Source organism: Magallana gigas, chromosome 4, assembly GCF_963853765.1.
Source record: "Magallana gigas chromosome 4, xbMagGiga1.1, whole genome shotgun sequence".
Classification (NCBI taxonomy): Eukaryota; Metazoa; Mollusca; class Bivalvia; order Ostreida; family Ostreidae; genus Magallana; species Magallana gigas.
The window spans coordinates 14,492,338-14,511,884 of record NC_088856.1 but is presented as its reverse complement, the minus strand read 5'-3'; the positions used below and the strand labels follow the sequence as shown (position 1 = coordinate 14,511,884).

Here is a 19,547-nt window from a genome sequence, read left to right as displayed (position 1 = left end):
TAGTGGCTTTCGTGGGTAACCCTTGCCCATGAATTTACATCCGCACGAATGTATATACACAGTCATTTGTTCAATATTTATCAAAATTATCACGAACTTGCTACCAACAAAATAACTCCCATCCAAACGAACCAGGAACATTTTGGCTACCAACAAACATTGACTCCTAGAAATAAAATTGATTCCACAGCGTATGAAATAGTTCAGGTATATCATTGCATTTTGCAGCTAAAGTATATCAAAAACTGGCCTTTTAGTTTACATAATGTTAGAATCTATTAATATCACATCCATACAATATGAAACCAGCTGCAACTTGTCTTATGTATATTCTGAAGAAAATAACTTTGCATCAATAAGTAATGGGGCAGTGAGTTTTTTTATTCAACTATTGATTAAATTGTGCACTTAATTAATATATTAGCTACAAAAAATAGTTAAGAGATTGGTGCAGTTGTGCTTTCTATATCTTAAAAATGCAATGTTCACTGAAGGAGTATGTAAAGGTTATTAAAGCTATTAACCTATAACATTTCAATGCATAACTTAAAAAATGATAACTACCTATAACTTATAACAAAAGACAGCTAAAAGTATAATTAAAATAAAACCGGTATAGCATAAATTGAATAAATTACTACTAATGCTTATGATAATGACCCCACGCAATGCAGATTATTTCAACGAGGTTTGACCCAGGGTAAGGTATACAAAATATGTGTTATAATCTATATATGAAAATCAAACAAAATTATTACCACAATATTTATTCAGACATATTTTTTTCCAATCTCTCCCCCCCCCTTTTTTTTTTATTTTTGGCTAATAAAGCATTTTCATATTTATCAACTAAATAATCCTCGGGTATAACTGATTTATTCATAGATATGATTTTGGTCTCCATTTCAAATAATGTAAAACATAAATATTGGGAGTAAACATACTTCAAAACTGGTTTGACAAGAATATAATGGCAGTGATGTTACATATTACTTTTGATTTTAAGAGAGCCTGAGATTGTTATATATTTCAGCAGCAATTAAGCCTGACTTTGCTAGAGGTCTGTTCTTTTCAGACTCCAGTAACCTCATTTCAAAAGAGAAAGAGAGCAAACACTCTTCAAAAAGAGATCTCTTTCTTAAAATATTAGAAATAATAACAGTTTTCTTTGTTTTCTTCAAGAACCCCCCCCCCTTTAACAAAACACAAAAAATAAAAATTCATTACAACAAATTGAAACCAACCATTTGAAATTTTACACCTACTCTTGCTGCATGCCGACAATCATTGCTGGATGCCTCTCCATCTTACAACTATTTGTTCTCAGCACTACTGATATAATTATTAATATTGCACATGAATATATACTACACATATCTTTACAAAAAAAACCAATCTGATGTAGTTTGTTGTTCTTGAGTCAGGACAAAAAAATGAACCGACAGAGTACAGACTTCCCACTGTTATCAACCGTGTATAAAATGTACACATACATGCATGTATTAACATCTGTTTCATCCTACATGGCATTGTACTACCCTGTTTCAATATTCTCTATGGTCTGAATAATCATGAGAACTTATCTGATAATTAATATGAATTAAAATTTAAACCAAATATTTGCTACAAATTATGAAAAAAGGTTTTCCCAACAGGCATCAAAGCTTTGCCTGATTGGTGAAAACATAAGGAAAAATTACAGCATTTCCCAGAAAATGATAATAATGATAATGAAAAAATTCAATGTAGTTTTCAGTATACTTGAAAATTAAATAGTAAATGCATAGAGTTTACATAGGAAGGCGATGGGTTTCTTGCAATTATGTACAGAGATGATTGGTGACAGATGAGAACTCATTTAGTGAAATGTTCAGATCACAATAAATACATGCAACATTGGTTTGGCTTGGAGATCATGATTTTCTTTGCTGCAGCTTCCAGGGCCTCTGTCAAATACCTTCTCCTGGAGTAAAGGGACTTCTTTTAGAGAGCTAGGGTTCAGAGCACCTGCTCCTTGACCTTTAACCTTTGACCGAGCTGCATCTCACCCTGTGTTCCCATGCGGGATGTCCCTGACTACCTGAATACAACTGAGACTTCTCGAGACATTTGGGGATCCAAGGACGGAATAGCGAGTCAGGCACTAGGACTTGGAGGATTTGCTTGTTTAAGTTTGGTTAAAACCAATTGCCTACAAAATTGAATATGATAAAACAACTTAGCAAACACCTAAAATAGGATTCCCTTATATTAAACATCCAATGCTTTAGTGGGAATTTGATGTGATTCCTATAAAAATTATCATTCTTAATTTTGATACGGGTTTAATATTGCTGATACATTTTATAAAAGAAAGAAATGTCATTGAAACCCCAACAAATATTTGTGTTTTAACAGTATTAATTTAATTGGTGTGTCTTATAAACATTCAATATGTATCTTAAAGAGACTTCACATAATAAGATTTCAACCTAGGACTAGTACTAGTGGTATCTGTGGTTCATTAACTGACCTATTCAGGACATTGGTCAATGCCGGGTGTCCAGTTGGAGTCCAGAGCCGGGGTCAGGGACACACTGACCACAGTACCCTCCACACTGACCACGCACCAACTCACCGTCCTGTAACCAGAAATAGCATTAATATCACATAATTATGATCATATTTAAAAATAGTACAATTAAGGAAATTTTTAAGTGCCATAAGGTCATCAAATCATTAAAAGAAAACTGTTTTCGGGTAAGAACCTTAATTTACAGTTGACAATTATCTCAGAGTCTGAATTCATTTCATTGTGGTAAATGAACTACTTACGTTGAGTATCTGGATATTCTTGGAGGCGCTGGGACCCCTGAGGGACCAGCTGGTGTTCTGGGACACTATAAATCCTGTCCCTGCCAAGTTGATGCTGAATCGTCCCTACAACACAACACATAACAACTCTGTAACCACTGTATCATAGTTGTTTTAGCATATTGCCATAATAGATAAAAATATTATATTAGGCATTTATAAATGTGGAGCTACACCACATCATTTCATGAGGATAAAGAATTGAAGTATTATAAAGAATCTAAATTCATTTCTTAAAAAAGCAAAAAAAAAAAAAAAAAAAGGGTCTCCCTATAAGATATGTCCACTGAATCTGCAGGGATGGAATGGGTAACATACCTGAGGGCAATTCCCCTGGGAACTGTAACAATCACCAGCCGTGGCGAACGGAATGGTCTTTCCATAGCTGCCAGTGGTAAATGTGGAGTCATTGGCTAAAATAGATACATGGAATGCATGTTTTATAATTACTGCCCTCTTTAACAACAGAATAAATTTTGATTTTGTTGAAATAAAAAAAAAAATAAACTATAAACATAATTTGCTTTTATCAGACCATGGCACCAATTCAGTTATAGTCTTTTTGGTTTCTTCAAGTAGTCTGGAGTACAACTAGTATACTTACTGATGACTTTGAGTGAGGTAAGGTCAATGCGTATTTTGGTGTATGTGGTGTTGCCTGCCTCCTTATAGAGGTTGCTTCTACATTCCTTGCAATTCTTTGGCCTTGTGCCGTTATTCGGACAATTATTTGGTCTTTGTAACCTAAAAAAACAAAGTAAAAGTAACACATTAAAAACATACTATGGACAATCTTCAATTAATTCCTGAAAACACTGAACCTTAAAGTAAAATGATTATATCATAATGCACTTGCATGAATAGGAGATATATTTATTTACTTACTTCAAACCATAGACTTCAGCAAAGTTGTCAGCTGTTAAGGAGACATATTCTAATGGCTCTTTCCTCATATTCTTGCAATATATCTGTCAAAAAGTGAAAATTCTATTATATATAGACTATTCCAATGAGTATTTATTTTATTGTACTTTTTCTCTTATATTCAACTGGGTCAGTAAAACCCAGACTTACCTGGAGTATTCTTCGATTGACCAGTAAACTGTAGGTGTCATCATGACGAATCTTGGTCTTTTCCTTGAGTTCTGCACAAGATCTTGCATAGCCTGGAAAATTTAATGGATTTTACATTAATTGATACAGTACCTGATAATCAGATTTCACCTTTGATATGAATCTTGCTGGCCAGATTATAAAACTAGCAGTGTATAAGAGATATCATATATGATATTCTAGCAGTGTATAAGAAATATCATATATGATATTCTAAGTACAAATAATTTAGCATGGTTCCTTCAAGTACAAATAATTTAGCATGGTTCCTTCCAAAAATCTATGCATTTATAGCTTTAAAAAAAATATTGATATTTTTACCCTAAACTACAATATTTTGGGAACAGAAATCTTTCTTACATGGTCCAGTGTAACAGTCCTGTTGAGCCTCCGGTCGTAACTCAGGGTTGCACCGTTTCCGAGATTGTCGCCTTCCAAGGACGTCGACACAGAGAACGAGACGCCTCTCAATACCCCAACCACATCGTGCGGAACACTGAATGGTAAGAATTATTGTAAAAATCAGGGTTAGGTTGCATTATCAATCTCCCTTTTAAAAATTACGCTTTTAATGATAGACTAACTATTAATCATCTGATAATAAATGATTTATATATGACCTATTGCAAATCTCTATCCTTTTTTATCCTTTTGTAAGTAAACCACACCATTTTTACAATGCAATTTATCATTTATAAACATATCTATTGATCTAATTTTTTTTAATTGCTACACCAAATACCAAAGGATTTTTATCTTTGTTATAATAAATCCTAAAAACTAGTTATAACTAAACTCAACCTTTTAATCTGTTCATTTACTTCTACAAATATCATATGTAAAAGATGCAAAATATGGCTGCTAAAACATTTTCTGAAAATGTGGTCTTGGCATCCACTTGATAAAAAGCTCCTTATAGTAAATGATTTAAAATCTAGCCACTCCTTCTCAAATATTGCTGATTTAATACAGCATAAAAAGCTACTGTGCAAAGGGCTTTTACGCATTGGACATTGTATTGTTTCATCATGTGTCCCTTGTATTGTAAGCCTGTCTCCTAATGTCTCATGAGCATCTCATCAAAATGAATATCGTTCTTTATCAACTTAAGTGAAAATTGCCTATATTCAAAAACATTATTTTAAAACAAAAACTTTATCGATATGGTACAATAATAACAAACTTCCTTTAGGTAAAAAAATGGATGGTCAAAATAAGTTTTAGTCATTCCAACAACAAGTTTTTCAACTCCTTGAAGACATTGGAAGCAGGCTTATTCATAAAGCAATAGATGGGCTTTGCAGTGCTTGTTGAAGCGGTGAAAACTACTTACTCCCCTGGACCTTGCTAACTGCACCCACCAAGTGGGAAACAGTGCAAGAGATTTAGTGCTAAAACATAAACATAGTTCATCCATTACCTCAAAACACACACACATCAAACAGGGAGGACACTTGAAAGGTAGAATTCCCATCAAGTTTATCATAAATTAGTATATAATATATTCACAAGTATATAAATCAGTTAGTTGACATTAGTTTTGAATGAACTATTAATTATTTACCTAACCATGCATAAAGGAATATATCAACTTAAGAGAAAATTGTGCTTCTAGTGATTAATTCTATTTATTTGTTAAAAGAATCTAATGCAGGTTCTTACTTTCCCCCATGACCCCATAGCCCAATGATGGGCGGAGCCACAGTCTCCATAGTTACAACGCTGTACAGTGGGCGGTTTCTCCTCAGGGCGGCAGCCGTAGGGCACAGATCCAGGCAGGACCCACCCCTCCTTCGTGACAGCTTGACAGACAGTCGTTCTGGTTTGCAAACCATTCCCACAGGTAGCATTGCACTGTAGATGTATAAAGCCTCAAGTTAAACCATAGTTATCTTCCTTAACACAGTAAAAAAAACTCTTTTGCACCATTTTTTTATGGAAACAGTTTATTACTGCTGCTTTAATGTTTTTTTAACCAGCATTCTTTAACTTAATAGAATTTTTAAGCAGCTTTACACATTGATCAAGAAAGAGCAACAACCACTATTCTCTATAGGCAAAAGGAGTGACACAAAGTCTCAATTTTTAAAATATACATTAAAATAAATTCTCCTTGATATGTTTTATTTTTCTACCATAAATAAAATCCCAGTCTAAAACCAAGGATTGGTTGCCCATACCTCTGACCAGGGAGAAGTGTTCCAGATGTAGGGACAGGGGAACTCATTACAGCGGCGCCGAGACTTGGGTTTGTGCAGCTGACCACAGAACGTGGCGTCCACCCGCTGTCCCCGGCGGTCCACACAGTACACCTCACGGTTCTTTGTACCAAAGCCACAGGTCTGGGAGCACTGCAACAAGGACAATTACAAATTGTTACATCAACATAATGTTAAAAATAAAAGACAAAAAAAAAAATTCGATTTCAATGTTCCATTTAAAAAAAAATAGTCTTGCATAGTAAAGTAAAAATTGTCATTATAGAATTTTTTTTACCAGTATGTAAAGTTTTTATCAAATTAAATTTCATTTTAAGTAAGATAATAAAGAAAAGTCATTGAACTACAGAATTATGATTTTAATATTAATAAAACAAATAATATAAAACACGAAATACTTGGCAGGATCTTATTTTACCTTAAAAAAAAACTAAACAGCCATTTGCAAAAACTTGTGAAAAAGTTTGAACTTCTGAATCATATACATTCTAAAAACCTTAACTTTAAGTGCAGGCGATGTGAATAATAGTACACATATATGATGAACAGTTCATCCAACACAAGAATTTCCAAACTGACACTTCATAACAAATTTAATTAGAAGGAAACAAGTACAGATCATTTAATCAAATTTCTTTATCTTCCACTTTCTCTTTCAAATCAGCATCTCTTTATTGGAGCCTTCATTTAATGCTGCAATACTGGCATGCCCTCTCTGATAGTTTCTCCATGTTTGGGTGTTAAATTCCTCCTCCAAACCTTCAGAACATGCAATAGTGCATACTTAGACGGTCGCGAGCAGCAAGCTTCCGTGTGACCTAGATTCCCAGACAGACCCTCCTCCATCACAACCAAACACTAATTCAATCTACAAATCGTGACGCAATCCCAGAAATACAAATTAAATTCCTCTCATTTTTTTCATCCATTTTTATGTTCTTCTAAATTACACCTTCTTAGTATTATTCAATTTTTTGGTTGGCATATCAAAGAAAATCTGATGTTGTTGTTATTTAGTTATTTTCTCACATATTTTATATTCCTTTGTAATAATCATACAGACATCCAATTAAAGTTTGGCCTTGATTTTCCTGTATAATCAGAGAGCAATGCCCTTCTTAATTTTACATGTTCCAATATCTGTAACAATCATTTAGGAATGAAAAACTTAGACAGACAAAAATGATTTCCAGCGAACTTAAAGCTAGGACAGTTTATTGGTAAAATTCAAGAGGGATCAGAAATTTAAGTACCTCATTTAACTTTATGCTCCCATGAAATGGATAGATGTTACAGTGTGTTACAAGGAACGCTTTTTGTTGCAGAGGTTGTTTGGAAAACAGTGAAGTCATTTACTAGCACTAAAGGGTTCTGAGTAAAATTTCATGAAATAACAGCCTATCTTTAATTGATTCATTATCTTTGTACTAGATATGTAAAAAGAGTGCAAATAACTACACAAAAAGCATTCCTGACACAGTTGGAATACAAACATGTTTTTATCAAACACCAGCTCACAGTCTGCTGTTCTGACGTCTGTCATACACTGTACCGGTACAAGGGCTAGTGTACTAAAAGACTGATACTAGAACAGTCAGCCCCCACCCCACACACTCTTACATCTAGAGCTTCCCAGCAGTGAGACCTGGCAAATATCTTTTTAATGATATATGCTCATCCTCTTTTGAGAGCAATAATTTAACCATAATTCTGAAGATTAAAGAATTGTGAGAAATTATGGATGTAGGAACTAGATGTTTGGTAAACCAAACAAACCACTTGACATGTTGATCATGGTGGAGTAAATGGGGGGAGCAGTGGGTACAGTGTGGATGGTGTGACATGTCTGACTGTGAGGAACCAGCTATCACAGGAGTCGATCCTAAACTGTTAAAACTGAGCCATCACCAATAGAGCAGCAGCCACAGAGAGAGAGAGGAGTTTCTATGACTGATGCCACAGTGACCACAATAGGTCTACCAACAGACTCATTCCAACCCATTTATCCAGTTTTTAACTTTCTGATTAATCATTTCTTCCTATATCTTAGATATGGGTCTGTCAATACTTCGTTTCATAAGAACTGAGTCTAAAATCAACTGAATTCTGTATACTTCATTTCTGTTGTAAGCAACTATTGTCACCAACTGACTGTATCCTCTACTAGAACTGCTTCCTATTGAACTGAGCCAGCCATTGACAAAACTGTATATTTCCAGTTAGGAAATCCCACACTGGACAAGGCTGCTGCCTGATTTGACAAATCTTACCTGAGTCCAGGAAGTCCTCTTCCAGGCAAAGTTGGAACATGGTCGACGGCTACACTCCTTCTGAGTTTTGGGTTTCTTTTTTGCACTACAATATGAGGCATCCACAACTTGGAAATATCGAGTCTTGCAAATCAGATTTCTTGTTTTTACTCCTTTACCACATGTAACGGAGCACTGAAATAAATAACAAATTAATTATAACTTTATAAAATAGTGTGCAGTAATCATACACTGAATATAACAACTATGGCTGAATGAATTATATAAAGATGCATTACAGTACTATAAAACAAACAGATAATGCAGTGCCAGGCATAAACAATTTTGATTCATTAAAAACACATTTCTAATCATTCTATCTAATAAATCTGTGATATGTTTTAAGTTTAGGGTAACTAGATCTGACTTCACTGTAAGTATGAATTCATTACAACCATGTTCACCATAACCAGGTTTTACTGTAGCTCAATAAGAGACTTACCCTGGACCACTTCTGTCTGTGCCACTTCGGACACCTACCCATGTGACACTGCTTGATGTTTCTAGGTTTACCGCTCGGGCACTCCGAGGGGTCTTGTTCCGTTCCAGAATCATCTTCACACCTGACCGACCGCTGCTGATGTCCTCTTCCACAGGTCACTGAGCACTGCAAGCAAAAAGATACTGTAAGTTATGTTTGAAGATCACTCTCAATTTGATACAAAGAACCATAATGCAAAACCTAAGGGTGGGTTGTAAATGAGATGAAAAAGAGAACAATTTCAACTTAACATCATATCCAGAATATTCATATATTCATTTGTTTTGATTTTAGTATATTATTCTTGTGCTCTGAATTGACAGTGTAAATACAAAGATTTACTATGAGTCCAGTCTGACAAGGGGTGGGGTATATTCTAAGTCAAGGTACAAGACTATATACATGTACCTTATCTATAACACAGGAATGAGTATTAAAGGGCTATACAGAAGCTACCGCTACCATATATTATCTCCAACACAAACTGAAGATTCTCTATGAATTGCAATATTGTCCTTGGTACTTAAGTAACAAAAAGAACAGTCAACTGCAAAAGGATCTTGACCTTACAAGCAACCTGCAAGGCCAAGGATAAGAATAGAGGTTGTCTGGCCATTACTCTCATTAACCTTATGACTTTACCCAGCCCAGTTTAGATCCTCAAAGGGGGAGAGGATACTCATGAATAATGGCCCCCCTTTGAATGATTCCCTGCATCAATCTTTTGATATGGATGAGTTTCTATCAATCTCCCTGCAGAAGAGGGACAAGACCTTATTTTTCCTGTCCATTTACTGCACCACTTGTATTCTTATCAGCATGGAGTTTGATTAATTTGATTTAACATCTTCATAATTAATGTTTACAAGCCATTTCAAGGGTAATTAATCTTAAAAGATTTTTTTTTGCAAAAAGCATACAGAATTAGGCATATGTTTGGAAGAACCTTTTTGGTTTCTTGAGGTATTGCTAAAACATGATAGAACAAGCTGCAAAATAAAAACAATCACAATAGTTCTCTGTGGAATAATCTAGACAGAGCTTTTTGAATCTCTAAAGAGTAAAATTACAGGTGGCTTTCCCTGAAAAACAAACAAGGATTATCCCAAGGTTTGAATCCACTGATCTAGCACACTTATACAATAACCTTTTTTTCTCCTAGATTCAACAAATGAAAATAAATGTACAAACAGAAGAAGAAGAACCAAAGAGTCAATTAAACTAACATTACAGGGTTTTTCGTCTCTGTGTTCAAATGCTTGCAGTTCTAGACAAAACCACTTGATGAGAAGGCAAATCATTAATCTCAAACATTCAAAAGCAAGAAGCAATAAGAGAGACACAATGGTCCTATAGAACTGTTAGTTTCTCTGTTATTTGCCTCTTTGGTTGAAAAATTGTTTCAATTGTTTTTTTATGCTTAGTCTATCTGGCATGAATTACTTTGCACTTATTGAGACCTGCACAACAGCTTTTCAAAACTAAAACAATGGTGTTCATCCCGAGCTCTGCTGGAATGAAACACATTCCAAACCGTGGAATCTCACACATTTCTAAATTTCAAGGCTTTCAATCATCATTTTTCTTAAGTAATAGATAATTTGAAAGAATCTTTGCCAAAAGGATTCGGTAATTCCAGGTTGGACTGTAATTTTTAAATTTTGCAGAGAGTTCCATGCCATACTCCAACAATATCCACTCGTTTCTAACACATGCCAGTTTTCAAAACTGAAGTATGTAGAGAAGGGCCAGAATTGACATTTATGGGTGGAGCTACCTGCTGAACATGAGGCAGACTTTAAGAGAATTAGTCAGGTGTCTACAAGACTGATGGGGCTGCGAGCAGGGTATTTCTCCAAAATTTATTTGTTTTGAATAATGAAGCATCCAAGGCTCAGAATATGTGGGTTCTACTGTAGATTTGAAAAACTGACAAGGAAGCTCTCTAGGAGTGAAGGAAGATAAACTCTATGGGGCTCCATGACATTGTGCGTTACTCTTAACATTTATAATTCCTCCGATGTACTTTTTTAAGTAACTATTTTTAGTCTTCCACAGGAAACAATGGCAGATTGGAGATAATAATGTGATAAAAATATATACAAAAACTATGTAATTTTGCACCTTCTCATTATTTAATAAAACCTTAATGCCTTACTCCAATCTATCACACTGTCATTAAAATAGCTATTTCATACGGAATACAACATTCCCAGACAATGAAAGATTTGCAAAGAAAATGGGAAGTTTTTTGCCTTTTAAGTTTATATCATTTTGTAATAAAAGTACATAGTACAGTATGATTGTCATGGAGATATTTTAATGATGAATTCTGCCAAAATCATAAATTACCATCATTTGGTGCATCATCTGTACTACAATGCCAAAATACCTGATAAAAATATTCTTAAGGGAAAAGTGAGATGAGTTTGTGGAGAAAATTACTTCTTAATGACATAAAATTCAACTACTTTGGCTGAATCAGTAATTCATATACACTTGGGAATGGTGGTGCAATGGTTTCGGTGGCATAGTGCATCGGTTAGGTGGTGGTAAGTGGTTGGTGGTAGGGGTGGTGGATACGGTATAAAGTGGTTGAGTATCATTGCCAAAGCAAGGAATGGAACTCTCTCTAATTTGCCTTCTCATAGTGGTTTAGAAACATGACAAGTGGTATCAAAAATAGCTTTAATATGACAAAAGTACAACATCTTCATTTGGCATAATATAAAGATAGTAAATTACAGACTCAAAGTGTCTGGCAGAATATATGTATATATATAAAACTATCGTAATGATATAAATATTGCTGATAAAATAAATATATCCAAATATAAATAAGCTAATTAAAAATAACAAAAGATCATCATAGTATCACAGTTAAAACCAAATACAATCAAAATTGCACCTAAAATGACTAGAAAATATATACTGAAAAATAATATGCACCACAGATTACCTGAAAAATAACAAAGCACACATTAAAACAACATTATAAAATGAAAAAGCATCATCACCAATCTTCCCAATCGTAGCAATCAATGGCAAGAATCCTTTCTTTGTGATGTTATTTTCTGTTGTTACTATATGGTAACTGTAGAGGTCATTTTAAGAGTGAGACATTTTTCATATTTCTTGGTACTTGTATAATGAAAATTTAAAAAACAAATGTTTCCAAACCATTACCAGAAAGTTTTTTCTACAGTATTAATAATGTAATCTTTAGAGATTGCATGATCTACAACATTGGCAAGGAACCCCCCTCCCCCCACCCCAGAAGGATTTAGACAATGTTTTCCATGCACTTGGTACTTGAGCTGTGATCATGACTGAAGGGAACATGAGTTTAAATGAAGCACACCAACATCTTTTTCATTGTTATATCCATAGATTTTGCAAACTTTTACAGAGATAAATGATTGATGATTGATAAGAACTTATTCCATGATTATTAAAATTGTTACACCATATGTGCCTTCTTTCACTAATACCGGTACATATAGGATAAGAATTTGTTTAGAATTAGTTTTGATGGGTAAAATTTTATGTGGTGAAGAAAGACAACCCAAGGCTGATCCATTATTCATCTCTCTTAAATTATTAGTCTAAGCTTAAATGTCCTAGTGATTGTAATGTCCTTTCCTTGATGTATTGTAAAGTACATCGTCAAGTACAAAAAGGTTTCTAGGATGAAAAACCAAAAAAGTTCAATATTTAGCCATTATTTAGATAATTATGTCCGGTTTTGATTCCAATATTTGTTTGGGTGTTAATAACTTAACTTTATTTATCATGTCTCATTAAACCCATTCAGAAGGAAAGGATCTGAACAGAACAGAAAAACAAGTTGTGTTCCAGTAGAGGCAAGGCTGCTGTTTGGCTGGTATATACACTGCAGTGGAGGCTGTTGAATTTACCACCCACTGATTATGTAAACAGTGATTGTCTGATCATTTCAAAAATGTGATACAAAGTCAAGGTTCTTCCTTTACTGGTTCAGCCTGCACATAGTGATTCCAACAGGTGGATGCTCAGCAGAAAAATTCACCAGATCAGCATAGCCTAATGAAGCAATGTTTTTTGCAATTCTGTCCAAGTTTTTTTCAAAAGGGAGAAATAGAATATCAATTAAGAAATTTCTTACGTTTTTTCAATGGTTGTCCTTGCAATGTGAAACAAAACAGGTAACTTGCTTGTTCTGTTAATCTAACGGATTTGATTAAAAAATGGGAGGCCTAATAAATCCATGATTTCTTTAACTAACTCTTTACTTACATTATTACAATCTGTATTCATTTAAACGCAATGGTTTTGTGCAAAAAAAACAAAAAAACATGGTGTGCAATATGTTAGGGTTGCACCTTAATGTACAAAAAGATCAGAAATGTCAGATAAATGCCACAGACTGACAATCAAAAAGGGCTGTAAAGGGAGGTAAATCTGTCTGGACTGGGTGGATCACCAACCGATATTAAAAGGTCATAAATTGCGGTGAGCAGTTTTACTTTCATATGGCAACAAGACACCCAGGGCAGACTTGGAAATTCGTCAATAAAAAATTCTACGGAGCTGCCCTAGTTGGCAGCCTTACAAAATATCGTACAAATTGTAGAGAGTAAAAGAATTCTTCAAGATTTCCTTACAAATTGTTAAGTGAAAAAAAAAGTAACAGAATAACAAACCTGAAAACAATTATAAACTAGGTCATAAAACACGCAATCAAGGGCAATAACAATTACACTTATAATTCTGACAGGCTGTAATTGTTAATATTGCTTGGTGCGGGAGTTCTTCAAACATTGTTTATTACTGGCTTAGATCACTAAGGAGCATTTCAATTCTTCTTTACAGAATCTGCGTCACTTTGCTTTTCATCATGCGGTGGTTCCTTACATCATAATCAACAATTTAATTAACACTGCCCCACAAACTATCTGGTACATTCGTAAATTATTACATTTTCTTCCTGTGGGAGGTATTTCAGCAATTTTGTAATGCGTAAATTACAAAGTTATATGCACTCAAACTATGAAAAACATCTCTGACATATTTACAAGTCTACTGAGTAAACATACTAGGAGGTTTGCTGATGTTTCATAAAAAATATATGGTATGTTACATGGCAATGGAAAAATAAACAGCAAAACATGAGGTAGACATCGAAGAATCATTAAAGAAAAAAATCCAATGAGAAAAGATTGCATAGAAAAATAATAATTTTACAAGTTAAAGCTATCATGGCATACTGTGAATGCCTACAATCCAAAAATCTACAAGTATACAACAACAACACTTAAATCTAACAGTTTCTCCTAGTCCAAAATCAAAGGATATTCAAATACAAAAAGAATGCGGTAAACACAATCCATTAAAGAATTATTATAACTTATAAACTATATATATTTGTATCTAAAAAAATAATGTTGAATCTCTCTCTGTATCTCAACAATTCAGTCCTTCAATAGCCAGTGATCTTGGTTCTTATGAAGTAAACATGTATTAAAATATTAAATACTTCATTTTGTTCAAACTCTGTTATCTCAAAATAATGACATTTTATGCCTCTTTAATAATGATAAATAAACTAATTATCTTTCCAATTATACCAATTTTCATTTGAATGTCACATAATTTGGGATAAAAAAGTTTGACTATTATCTTGTATCAAGGATACTATAAACCTATGAAATTCTAATAATTAAAATCTCCGTCTCCTTTGTTGTTGTCTATAAAAGTCTGACCAGTATTTTCTTCGGTCGAAGCCCTGCTGGTTTTGATTCCTCACCTGGTTTCGATTCCTCACCTGGTTTCGATTTCGCAGCTGGTTTCGGATTCGTAACTGTTCTAAATACTGTCTATCTCGCAACATTTTATAATATCTGTCATACCATCTATTGCGTCTTACCGATTGCCAAGGGTCCACCTTCCAACGACGTTTTGTCTTGCATGGGCCGTTATTGCAGGCTTGGCGTACGATTGGACGCTGAGTGCTGTTACACATGGAGTCTTGGAGAATCCGGGTGTTGCCTTGTTCACACGTAACTCTACGACTTTGTACTCCATCCCCTCCACAAGTCACTGAACACTAAAACATACAGGAACAAATTGTTAATGCTACCCTTTCAATATCAAACAGAATGGGACACATTGTTCTGACACCATAAACTGAGAACAGACTCAAGTCCTGAAAAATGTTATATCTTTGATTTTTTGACTTCCACGTATTGATAATAATAAAAGGTTACCCTTTTGATGAATATTTAACCGTACAAATACAAAACAAAAATTCCATAAAACCATTGAAAGTAATTTGAAGTTGAATTAAGTCTGCTCTCCTTTAATTGTCTTGGGGCCCGATGTGTGTGAGGGGTGTAAAGGACTGACCTGAGACCAAAGTCCAGTGGTCCAGGAAGGGCATTGCGGCATATTACACTGCTGCGTCTCTTTGGGCTTGAGGCTGACATCACATCGCTCGCTGTGTTCGTTGTTTGACAGGCACACAACCAGTCGTCTCTGCCAACCCGAATCACAGGATGCAGAACACTGAGACAAAAGAAAGGATTAATTTAACCAGCATTGAAACTCGTTTCATTTAATTGTTTCAGTTTTCCTTTTTCGGAAATAACTTTGTTGTATGATTTACTGAATATAACATTACAGATCACAACCAGCATATCATTCACTTCCTATCTTTTATCTCATATATTAAAATTTATATGAATACCAGTTTTTAATTTATCTCATACATCAATGAACCAATTGTACTGTCAGTACCTTTGTCCATGGACCGGTCCTCCAGTCACTAGAGGGGCTCGATTCTGACGCTGAATTACTCTTATTCATGACATTGGAGTTAACACTGGTCTCAACAGGACAGTCAGCGGCAGCCTTACAGTTTCTGGTGGTGTCTGGTCGGATGGCGGCGTTACACTGGTGGTCTGAGGTCCGCTGATGGTTGTAGTTGAAACATATGACCTGTCGGACTATCTCCCCCTCCCCACAGCTAACACTGCACTGTAACAGTACAAAACACAAGTAAATTAGACATGGTATATAAATTACACTTCAACAATCTTCAATCATGTTAAAATTTCAAAAGGTAATGCATGCTATGATACATTGGGCAAAACCATTTTAACTTCAAACCATAAGGATAGGTGGATGGGAGAGAATGTGTCATAGTATCAATGGCCATTTATCATATATATCAACACAGATCATTGAAAAGCAAACCATTTTTCTCTCAAGATGTCAAACTTAAAGTACACAGCAAGTATTTGAAAACAATAATTAATTTTACAAATTCTTGCCCCTCTCCCATGCTTTTCAGTCTAAAAACTTCCGTTTCTAACCAAGAAAGGTTCCTATATTCATAAATCATCTATGGATTATCTCCCCTTAAACTGAAGGCTGCAACTCAAAACGTGGATTTTAAAAGCATATAGTGTCACATCAAGCCAGTTAATATCACTGTTAACAGGCTCTTTCAGCATTAAAATCTGCTTGGCTGTCAAAGCTTGAGCTGTGTTTCTGCTGCAGTGGAGATCCAGAATACAGATAGATGCTTTCTTCGCTGTGGAGCTGTCAATTCTTATAGCATACAATGTCACGTCATAGTTATGGGGGAATCCTTCAACCCTTCACTTAAATGTGCCCTCACAGCTGAGGAATGTGTATAAAGTGCAAATCTTCTCACCCCTATTCATATCAAGCAATCAAACCTGATAACTATATTTTTGTGTCTTGGTCTAAGCTAAGTATACAAGTTAGATCTATGAGTATATAATAGCTCTGACACTTAAAAATACAGGTGTACAAGACAAGTCCTATTTTTAATCTGTAATGTTCAGAATGCATACGGTAACCTTTGATACCTTTCACACTGAAAACTAAAGCGAGAATGGTCCCATATTTACCTGTCCCCAGGGTCCAGATCTCCAGTACCCACAGGGTCTCTCCGTGCAGACCTGGGAACTGACCGGTCGGTCCATGTAAGCACACAGGGCTGGGCTTCGGACGTAGCCTTGGGCGTCTTCACATCGCACAAAGCGGTTCCGCCGTCCCTCTCCGCATGTCACGGAACACTGCAATCACAAAGAGAGCTCCAGACTCAATATCAAGTTCTGTTCAGACCCATTTATTCTGTAGTTATTATAAATTGTATCAATTTACGCAAGTACTTAATATCTCAATTCCACCATTTTGTGTCAAATCACGAGAATATAAAAATTTCTATGTTACAATATCATGTACTTTACAAATATCAGAAATAGTAAAACAAGATTTTTTTTTAAAAATCCACGAGGGGTAAGTTTTCTTGCAATTTTACACAGATATTCCTTGCATTTGATTTGGAATCGACAGTATCTGTTGCTTTTCAGTCTAACTATAAACTATTTATAATGTTACATGGCTGATTGGATCTGTGTCCTCAGCTGACCCTCTAGCTGCCTTCAGTGTATTAGACCACACAGATGCCCTATGCTGTTAAACATGTGGACTTTGAGTAATTAATATCGCTTCTCATGTTATCTTAATACCATCTTTACAAGCTGGCAAGATTTCCTACCAGGATAAGCTTGTCTGAGGCAGTAGATCACTTTACTCTTTACCTTGTTAAATTCCAATTAACAAAACGCATGTGAGATGCAGACTTTTAATGAGAGTCTTGTCTGATCTCTCATACAATGTTGGAATTATGACAATTTTCTTGGCTGTCTGCTCTGGTTCCTTTCCTAGTCTTAATCAAAGCTAACAAATTAGGAATCTATTTAAAAAAACCTTAATTTAAAAAGTTGGCCTTGAGTTTTAAAATAACACTCAATTGTAATTTAAGTAATTTAAGATTTGATCGAAGACTGGATATTCTGCAGTTTTAAAATAAGACCATCCGTTAAGCATGCTACCATGAAAACCCATTTTCTTTAAAACTCTCTACAGACGTACTTCTCTTAATGTTCTGGATTGAGACATGCACGCAGTGGATTTGATACAGCAACCTGTTTATTATCATTATTGGCTATTAGAGAATCATTGAGAACTCAAATCTTGGCTAGATAAAAAAGGGAGGGAAAATGAACATAAAAAGATCTTAGACAAAAAACAGATTATCCCTGTTGGATTAGCGTAATGAACTGACACATTCTGAATAACAGCCGACTCATCATATTTGACTGGTACTAGCCTTACTTCCCTCCCCCCAAAAAATCCAAACTCCATCAAGGTCAAAAAGGTGCTCTGTTGAACTGACAATTAAATTTGATAGAATAAAAATCAGCAAACAGTTTCCAGTTTTAAAAAGCATTAAAAAACAACTTACTGATGTCTTAATCTCTCAAAATTTCTTTGAACCTCACAAAACCTGATGCCAATTTACACATTTTGTGATTGTTCATTTTATCAAGTTCATGCATTAGGCAGATCGCTTGAGCTCTGATATGAGCGAAAAACTTTTGCACTTCTCCCAAGTGCAATTTCAAGCAGAAACTTGCCTGAGACCAATCGCTGATTCTCCACCTGACTGTGTTGTGATTTGCTGCAGTGGTGGTGGTGGTGGTTGGCCTTTCAGTGGTAGTGGTAGGAGTGGTACTGGTAGTGGTAGTGGTGGTCTTTTTTACATCGAACGCCGCTGCCACCCTGGGAGGCATCAGTGGGCAAGGTCCCATGTAACATTTTCTGGTGTCGTACGGCCGGCTGGAGGGGTCACATGTCCCCCCACGTAGAATCTGGCCATCTGTGCTTCGGCATTGGACATTACGGACAGAGACTCCATGTCCACAGCTGACTGAACACTGAAACCAAAAGAGCTCAAGAGTCAGCGATCTCATCATGTACAAAATACAGAGGCCCTATCCAAAGACCCGTAAATAACACATTCTTCACAAAATTATTGGACCGTTCCTTTTAAAACATCTTCTTACATGCTAACACATTAAATATTTGGTAATATTTGCCCTTTTAATAAGATTAAAATATTATTTTCAATATTAAAAGGGAATACAGCATTCCGATCCTTATCACTGATATTATATTTCACATTATTTTTTTATCTAGATAACATAACTGATAAACAATAAGTAGTAGCTACTGCATCACTTGAAACTGAAACAAAATTGATGAAATAATCCTCGCCACTGTCTCTCCGACACATTGAGGTGACAGGGCGTTTGCACGGTCCCTCATAAAACATCCCTTTTTTAAAGCCTTAGTTGTTACCTAGAATGGTTTACAGGATCCTTATGAATGGGGGAGGGTCTATTATCTACTCATGAATCTCAATGAAGCTTACAGAGATAAAACATCAAGGTTATTAAATTCTGTAGAGGATCCCCTCGGCGACCTTCGGTGACCCTGTATGTCTATAAATGTCCTATCACCCTGTCTCCCTTTCCTTATCACGTCACATCAATTCTCACTCACTTATATCCCAGCGTCTTCCCCTCCCTCTCTAAATACGTGGAAAAATCATGGCCACTAATGTTTGACTTGATTAAAAATATTTCCTGACGACTTTTTTGACCTACCCCTGGCCTTTTCACCCCCTACTCAAAAATGTATAACACCCAAAATAAT

The 19,547-nt window shown here is 35.3% G+C and overlaps 1 protein-coding gene across 3 annotated transcripts in view; it reads right to left on the bottom strand.

The window, feature by feature from the left end:
• Positions 1-841: 841 nt before the first annotated feature.
• The window catches only part of LOC105333235 (A disintegrin and metalloproteinase with thrombospondin motifs 9), a 76,657-nt gene continuing 57,951 nt past the window's right edge, over positions 842-19,547 (bottom strand). For 2 of the 3 annotated variants that reach the window (XM_011436110.4, XM_011436111.4), the window contains 17 exons: positions 18,467-18,766; positions 16,892-17,059; positions 15,750-15,989; positions 15,360-15,518; positions 14,881-15,060; positions 8,937-9,101; positions 8,456-8,629; positions 6,147-6,317; positions 5,629-5,820; positions 4,327-4,462; positions 3,928-4,019; positions 3,739-3,821; positions 3,458-3,597; positions 3,172-3,266; positions 2,815-2,919; positions 2,513-2,621; positions 842-2,191 (listed from right to left, as the gene is read on the bottom strand). In XM_011436110.4, the coding sequence (XP_011434412.3) occupies positions 2,529-2,621; positions 2,815-2,919; positions 3,172-3,266; positions 3,458-3,597; positions 3,739-3,821; positions 3,928-4,019; positions 4,327-4,462; positions 5,629-5,820; positions 6,147-6,317; positions 8,456-8,629; positions 8,937-9,101; positions 14,881-15,060; positions 15,360-15,518; positions 15,750-15,989; positions 16,892-17,059; positions 18,467-18,766 (2,493 nt within the window). In that variant the 3' untranslated portion in view covers positions 842-2,191; positions 2,513-2,528. Of the gene's footprint in view, positions 2,192-2,512; positions 2,622-2,814; positions 2,920-3,171; positions 3,267-3,457; positions 3,598-3,738; positions 3,822-3,927; positions 4,020-4,326; positions 4,463-5,299; positions 5,358-5,628; positions 5,821-6,146; positions 6,318-8,455; positions 8,630-8,936; positions 9,102-14,880; positions 15,061-15,359; positions 15,519-15,749; positions 15,990-16,891; positions 17,060-18,466; positions 18,767-19,547 lie in introns of those variants that run through there. The other variant, XR_900916.4, reaches the window with a different exon arrangement.